The sequence below is a fragment of the Lucilia sericata genome, unplaced genomic scaffold (assembly GCF_015586225.1).
Source record: "Lucilia sericata isolate MDLA Ls3-8-SP2 unplaced genomic scaffold, ASM1558622v1 Contig000564F_arrow, whole genome shotgun sequence".
In the NCBI taxonomy this organism is placed as follows: domain Eukaryota; kingdom Metazoa; phylum Arthropoda; class Insecta; order Diptera; family Calliphoridae; genus Lucilia; species Lucilia sericata.
In genome coordinates, this window is record NW_023994574.1 from 69,227 (window position 1) to 77,334 (window position 8,108).

The 8,108-nt window shown below is 30.6% G+C and overlaps 2 protein-coding genes across 6 annotated transcripts in view; one reads left to right on the plus strand and one right to left on the minus strand.

Moving 5' to 3' along the window:
• The window catches only part of LOC119606243 (UTP--glucose-1-phosphate uridylyltransferase), a 30,884-nt gene extending 27,380 nt beyond the window's left edge, over positions 1-3,504 (plus strand). For all 5 annotated transcript variants that reach the window (XM_037959671.1, XM_037959672.1, XM_037959669.1 and 2 more), the window contains 3 exons: positions 2,139-2,277; positions 2,355-2,764; positions 2,839-3,504. In XM_037959671.1, coding sequence (XP_037815599.1) covers positions 2,139-2,277; positions 2,355-2,764; positions 2,839-2,946 — 657 coding nt within the window. In that variant the 3' untranslated portion in view covers positions 2,947-3,504. The remainder of the gene's footprint in view (positions 1-2,138; positions 2,278-2,354; positions 2,765-2,838) is intronic.
• Positions 3,505-5,956: 2,452 nt separating this feature from the next.
• On the minus strand, positions 5,957-7,518 carry LOC119606248. Its single transcript, XM_037959676.1, has 4 exons — positions 7,085-7,518; positions 6,790-7,020; positions 6,460-6,653; positions 5,957-6,379 (listed from the first exon to the last, which is right to left on the minus strand). The coding sequence occupies exons 1-4, from the start codon at positions 7,415-7,417 to the stop codon at positions 6,061-6,063; spliced, it is 1,077 nt and encodes a 358-aa protein (XP_037815604.1). The 5' UTR covers positions 7,418-7,518; the 3' UTR covers positions 5,957-6,060.
• Positions 7,519-8,108: the final 590 nt, after the last annotated feature.

Genomic DNA, 8,108 nt, shown 5'->3' on the forward strand with positions numbered 1-8,108 from the left:
AGTTCAGTTCTAGTTCAGTTCTAGTTCAGTTCTAGTTCAGTTCTAGTTCAGTTCTAGTTCAGTTCTAGTTCAGTTCTAGTTCAGTTCTAATTCAATTCTAGTCAGCTCTAGTTCAGTTCTAGTTCAATTCTAGTTCAGTTCTAGTTCAGTTCTAGTTCAGTCCTAGTTCATTTCTAGTTCATTTCTAGTTCATTTCTAGTTCAGTCCAAGTTCAGTTCTAGTTCAGTTCTAGTTCAGTTCTAGTTCAGTTCTAGTTCAGTTCTAGTCAGTTCTAGTTCAGTTCTAGTTCAGTTCTAGTTCAGTTCTAGTTCAGTTCTAGTTCAGTTCTAGTTCAGTTCTAGTTCAGTTCTAGTTCAGTTCTAGTTCAGTTCTAGTTCAGTTCTAGTTCAGTTCTAGTTCAGTTCTAGTTCAGTTCTAGTTCAGTTCTAGTTCAGTTCTAGTTCAGTTCTAGTTCAGTTCTAGTTCAGTTCTAGTTCAGTTCTAGTTCAGTTCTAGTTCAGTTCTAGTTCAGTTCTAGTTCAGTTCTAGTTCAGTTCTAGTTCAGTTCTAGTTCAGTTCTAGTTCAGTTCTAGTTCAGTTCTAGTTCAGTTCTAGTTCAGTTCTAGTTCAGTTCTAGTTCAGATCTACTTCAGTTCTAGTTCAGTTCTAGTTCAGTTCTAGTTCAGTTCTAGTTCAGTTCTAGTTCAGTTCTAGTTCAGTTCTAGTTCAGTTCTAGTTCAGTTCTAGTTCAGTTCTAGTTCAGTTCTAGTTCAGTTCTAGTTCAGTTCTAGTTCAGTTCTAGTTCAATTCTAGTTCAGTTCTAGTTCAGTTCTAGTTCAGTTCTAGTTCAGTTCTAGTTCATTCTAGTTCATTTCTAGTTCATTTCTAGTTCAGTCCAAGTTCAGTTCTAGTTCAGTTCTAGTTCAGTTCTAGTTCAGTTCTAGTTCAGTTCTAGTTCAGTTCTAGTTCAGTTCTAGTTCAGTTCTAGTTCAGTTCTAGTTCAGTTCTAGTTCAGTTCTAGTTCAGTTCTAGTTCAGTTCTATTTCAGTTCTAGTTCAGTTCTAGTTCAGTTCTAGTTCAGTTCTAGTTCAGTTCTAGTTCAGTTCTAGTTCAGTTCTAGTTCAGTTCTAGTTCAGTTCTAGTTCAGTTCTAGTTCAGTTCTAGTTCAGTTCTAGTTCAGTTCTAGTTCAGTTCTAGTTCAGTTCTAGTTCAGTTCTAGTTCAGTTCTAGTTCAGTTCTAGTTCAGTTCTAGTTCAGTTCTAGTTCAGTTCTAGTTCAGTTCTAGTTCAGTTCTAGTTCAGTTCTAGTTCAGTTCTAGTTCAGTTCTAGTTCAGTTCTAGTTCAGTTCTAGTTCAGTTCTAGTTCAGTTCTAGTTCAGTTCTAGTTCAGTTCTAGTTCAGTTCTAGTTCAGTTCTAGTTCAGTTCTAGTCAGTTCTAGTTCAGTTCTAGTTCAGTTCTAGTTCAGTTCTGTTCAGTTCTAGTTCAGTTCTAGTTCAGTTCTAGTTCAGTTCTAGTATTCAGTTCCATAGTTCAGTTCTAGTTCAGTTCTAGTTCAGTTCTAGTTTCAGTTCTAGTTCAGTTCTAGTTCAGTTCTAGTTCAGTTCTAGTTCAGTTCTAGTTCAGTTCTAGTTCAGTTCTAGTTCAGTTCTAGTTCAGTTCTAGTTCAGTTTCTAGTTCAGTTCTAGTTCAGTTCTAGTTCAGTTCTAGTTCAGTTCTAGTTCATTTCTAGTTCAGTTCTAGTTCAGTTCTAGTTTCAGTTCTATTCAGTTCTAGTTCAGTTCTAGTTAAGTTCTAGTTCAGTTCTAGTTCAGTTCTAGTTCAGTTCTAGTTCAGTTCTAGTTCAGTTCTAGTTCAGTTCTAGTTCAGTTCTAGTTCAGTTCTAGTTCAGTTCTAGTTCAGTTCTAGTTCAGTTCTAGTTCAGTTCTAGTTCAGTTCTAGTTCAGTTCTAGTTCAGTTCTAGTTCAGTTCTAGTTCAGTTCTAGTTCAGTTCTAGTTCAGTTCTAGTTCAGTTCTAGTTCAGTTCTAGTTCAGTTCTAGTTCAGTTCTAGTTCAGTTTTAGTTCGTTCTAGTTCAGTTCAATTCTGATTCAGTTCTAGTTTTGTATTAAATTTTAAAGTAAAAGATTCCCTTATAAATTTTTGTAACATCTTTTCCTCCAGGGTGGTACCTTAATCCAATTTGAGGATAAATTGAGACTTTTGGAAATTGCTCAAGTTCCTAAAGAACACGTCGATGACTTCAAGTCCGTTAAAACATTCAAATTTTTCAATACCAACAACATTTGGGCGAAATTGAGTGGTAAGTTGGTGCAAAAATAAAAATATTTAATAGATTTTCGCCAGCCTAAAAATATGCTTTAATTTTTTCTCCTATAGCCATTGATCGTGTTCTCAACGAACGTACACTCAATTTGGAAATTATTATCAATAACAAAACCTTGGAAAATGGTTTGCGTGTTATACAATTGGAGACGGCTGTAGGTGCTGCTATGAAATGTTTCGAAGGTTCCATTGGTATCAATGTTCCACGTTCTCGTTTCTTGCCTGTGAAAAAGACATCTGATTTACTATTGGTCATGTCCAATTTATACAATTTGAAAAATGGCAGTTTGGTTATGTCACCACAACGTATGTTCCCCACTACTCCTCTAGTGAAGTTGGGCGAAAATCATTTTGCCAAAGTCAAAGAGTTCCTAGGACGTTTTGCCAATATACCCGATATTATAGAATTGGATCATTTGACTGTGTCGGGTGATGTGACTTTTGGTCGTGGTGTGTCTTTAAGAGTAAGTTTTTTGGTTATTTTTTATAAATATACCATTTTTTTTATATCTTAAATCTTTTTTATTTTCTTAACTAGGGCACTGTTATTATCATTGCCAATCATGGTGATCGTATCGATATACCAGCTGGTGCCATTTTAGAAAATAAAATCGTTTCCGGCAATATGCGTATCTTGGATCATTAAACGCTTTATACTTTTAATACAAAAGGAAAATGGGAAAATAAAGCTTTTTTTAAGCTTTATAAAAAAAGTTCTTAACTAACCGCCAACACCTCTTAAACTAAAACTTTAAAAATTTACTAAAAAGCAAACACATATACAAACTCAAGTTTTCCATTTTTTCCTTTTTAATTTTAAAATATTTTAAGTAGAAAATGTTGTCTCTATTTTATTTTGTATTTTTTTTTTTTCTTTCTTTTATTTCAAAAAATCCTTTATGCTAGTCCATAATTGATTTATTCTTGTTTATATATTTAATTACTTTTTTCGCTTCTTTACGATTTTAGTAGTTTATTTTAAGCTTTATTTTTTAAATTATTATTTTCTTATGAATTGCGCAAATATTATTACAAAGTTGAAAGATTTTTTTAAAATTAGGAAAAATATAATAAATATAACTTCTCACAATTGTTAATTAAGAAAATCATATTACAAATTTATAAGTAGTTGTGTATACAAAAACTATTTTTTTTGTGTAAAAACAAAATGGCAATAAAATATATAGTTGTTTTTAAAATAGAATGAAATGTGTAGTACATATTAATTCTATTAGTAAAAATGGAGGATCTTCTTAATAATTTGAAATTATATTTCAAAAAAAGTAAAAGACTGAACTATAACAGAAAATTATCATAACTAGAAATGAACTAGAACTAAACTAAAACTGAATTTGAACTAAACAAGAACTAGAACTAAACAAGAACTAGAACTAGAACTAAACAAGAACTAGAACTAAACAAGAACTGAACTAGTACTGAACTAGAACTGAACTAGAACTGAACTAGAACTGAACTAGAACTGAACTAGAACTGAACTAGAACTGAACTAGAACTGAACTAGAACTGAACTAGAACTGAACTAGAACTGAACTAGAACTGAACTAGAACTGAACTAGAACTGAACTAGAACTGAATTAGAACTGAACTAGAACTGAACTAGAACTGAACTAGAACTGAACTAGAATTGACTAGAACTGAACTAGAACTGAACTAGAACTGAACTAGAACTGAACTATAACTGAACTATAACTGAACTATAACTGAACTATAACTGAACTAGAACTGAACTAGAACTGAACTAGAACTGAACTAGAACTGAACTAGAACTGAACTAGAACTGAACTAGAACTGAACTAGAACTGAACTAGAACTGAACTGAACTAGAACTGAACTAGAACTGAACTAGAACTGAACTAGGACTGAACTAGAACTGAACTAGAACTGAACTAGAACTGAACTAGAACTGAACTAGAACTGAACTAGAACTGAACTAGAACTGAACTAGAACTGAACCTGAACTGAACTAGAACTGAACTAAAACTGAACTAGAACTGAATTAGAACTAAACTAGTACTCGACCAGTAACATTCGATAAACAATTTTTTCACATTTAACTAAAAATGTCGTTGAAAGTTAAAAATATGAAAAGGAAAATAAATATACATACATTTCTATTTTCAACACCATTTCGTCCTACAAAAGGTGGTTTATTTATTACTTTTCCTAGAATATTTATGCAAAATCATTGACCTCAGTAGTTGTCGCCGCAATTGCAATTAGTTCTTATACATTTGGCTATCTTCTACTTCCTTTCATTCACTTCAGCAACCCTGTCATTGTTGTTGACATTTCCACTTTACCGTTACCCGCGCTTATTTGCAGTTTTTATTTAGTCAGTGCTCGTTGTTGTGTTGTGTGTGTCGTGTTATATTGGTGGAAAATATTAAAAAAATTGTGGTTATAACGAAATATAATTAAAATGAAGTTGTGTTTATGTAACAAAATGAAGTAAAGTTTATTTAGCAATTAATTATTTATTAAATAAAGTTGAGAAAGAAAGCAAATGTCCGTTTAAAAATTAAAATAATGTGTGCGAATGTGTGTTTGCAAGTGAAAATAGAAAGAAGAAAAGGAAAAAAAATGCAACAAGTAAAATGATGTTGCCATATTAAAGCTGAGAAAAAAGTTACCATATCACTGCATTTTACATATGTTGTGGATGGTAACGGTTGTGAAAATTTTAAAAGAAGAAATAATTATAAAATGTCAAAAAAAAAAAAAAAAAATTAAAAAATTAAATAAAATTATGATAAACTAGTAAAGGCTGATAAATGAAATGTAAGTAAAAATTTATGTTTAAAAAATTCAATAAAATAATAATAAGATAGATAGATAGATAGATAGATAGACAGATAGATAGATAGATAGATAGATAGATAGATAGATATAGATAGATAGATAGATAGATAGATAGATATATATATATATATATATATATATATATATATATATATATATATATATATATATATATATATATATATATATATATATATATATATATATATAGATATATATATAGATGGATAGATAGATAGATAGATAGATAGATAGATATATAGATAGATAGATAGATAGATAGATAGATAGATAGATAGATAGATAGATAGATAGATAGATAGATAGATAGATAGATAGATAGATAGATAGATAGATAGATATATAGATAGATGGATAGATAGATAGATAGATAGATAGATAGATAGATAGATAGATAGATAGATAGATAGATAGATAGATAGATAGATAGATAGATAGATAGATAGATAGATAGATAGATAGATAGATAGATAGATAGATAGATAGATACATAGATAGATAGATACATAGATAGATAGATAGATAGATAGATAGATAGATAGATAGATAGATAGATAGATAGATAGATAGATGGATAGATAGATAGATAGATAGATAGATAGATAGATAGATAGATAGATAGATAGATAGATAGATAGATAGATAGATAGATAGATAGATAGACAGATGGCTGCATCGTAGTAGGTGTTCTGATTCTGACTATCGAAGTTATGGATCACAGTTTTGTCTCTAATAATATACATTATGAATCCCTCTTCTGCATAAAAGGCTGAGAATACGCTTTTAATATAAGAATTTCTCACTTATCATTTCACATCTCGAAAAAAACGTTGTATATTCAACGAAATCCATTAACAAACATAAAATATTAACAAAATTTTACATATCTTACAATAAAACCAAATAAAATTTGTCCAAATCATTCATTATACTCCAACTCCTCCCCCTCAGTGTAGTGTGTTTCAGCAAATGGACCAAACTCAATATGTTGTGACTTAGAACAACCCCATTTCATGGCCTCTTTACAAACAATATCTAAATTGACAGTAAATTGATCATTTGGCCATTTAGCGGGCCATTGAAAAAGTTCGGGTTCATCTTCTAAACATGAACGAAATAAATTGCATATCTTTTTCGAACCATAAACGGTAAAGGTAAATAATGTTATGGGCACATGATTACTATTGCTGGTATCGTTGCCAAAAACGTACATTTCACTGGGACACTCCCAAACATGTCTAGGAAAATAGGATTAATGTAATTAGTTCGATCTTTTTTGGGGCGGTGGTGAGAGCATAAATGCGTTTAACCCACTTACTTAAATCCTCGTCCCGAAATATTGGCCATTAGCATTTCAGCAAGAATAACCAATAGATTGCAACGATGTCTAGACTGATTTAGCTGCCGACCTTTCGAAGTCCACAGAGTACCCAACCAAGGACCTCTTAACTCAACCACAATTCTCCAGTGTAACGGCATGCCAGTGGAAGATATTATGGATTTATCAAAGGCCTAATGAAAGTACAAGAGATCAATGAATACAGGAAATTTTTAGTATAGAGTTTAGTTTAAATTAAGGAACTTATTATAGAGCAGTTCCAGTCATTGGCTCTCTCCTTATTTAAAACTTTGCGCTAAATGTACTTACCTTTACCAATTTCATTAAAGTAATCGTATACAATAACCTCCAACGCTGTGACGAAGTATCACCGATTAGTTCCGATACCCTAGCATAAAAATGTACTAAAAACTTTTTAATCTGAGAAATATGGGGACAGAATGGATCCTTATAAGAACTACGTAACATGGGTAGAATACAACCACAAAATGTCGATTCAAAACCCGAACGTAAATAAACTTCGGTAGCTTGTTTAATAATCTAAAATAAAATCTTTTAGGTTTTCAGCTAAAATTCTTAATCTCACTACCATCTTTCGACTTACTCTTAGACCAGCACTTGCTTCGCTGTTCGGGTCTTGACCGGTGTATTTCTTTAAGGCCTTTTGAAATTCGTGCATTACGAAAATATCATTAACATCTTTCATGCGTTTCGAAGTACCTCGTATGCGATTATGATGCCAAATATTTATATTACCCATAATTTTCTCTAGTAACTCGGTGGGTAAATCACATATATTAAGGGGAGGTTTTTCGATAATTGTTTTACATTTTCTTAAACTCGGCTGTCTTTTGGTGGGTGAGGGCTTTGCTCGTGGCCTTGATACCTTTTTGGGAGGTTCTTCATTATTTATAGGGTGATGTTTTGATTTTCCCATTGATTTTATATTTCACTTTAAAATTTTTGTGTAAAAAAAATTTATTTAAAATTGAAATGAAGTTTCTAAATATTTTTTTGAACTTATCAGGGTTCTAAATAGTTTGATAAATCGTTAACAAAAAATATAATTTTAAAAGTCGGGTTTGATCTAATTCTTTTAGATTTCTTCCCTAATATAACCATCTTTACTTGGACTCCAATTAAAAAATAATAATCAAAATTTTTGTAAGAACATTTTCAAGTAGTAAGCTTTTTATTTAGTCGAATCATTTATAATTTTGGTGTCATTGAGTTTAGTTTTTTAAAAATCTTTAAATTTAAAATAAATTTTATACAAAATCGTTAACTAAGTTTATAATTTATATGTTTAATATAAATAAAACTTTTGCAATTTTTTAGATAGTTTCCACAATAGTTTTTTTTTTATTAATAATATATATAAATACTTTTACTTACATTTTATAAATAAATATTTAATTTAATTTTAATATAAAAAAAGAAGATTTAACTAGTTTGAGGTGCTGTATGTAGTTTAATGTGCTGGATTTTAGACTATAGATTTTAGGCTTACGATTTGGATATAAAGACTGTGCGGTTAAATTTCATGTGTCACAATTAGGGGTTTTATTTTATATTTATTTCGAATTGTCTTTATCATTATCATTATCTCTCTATTCGTTTATAATATT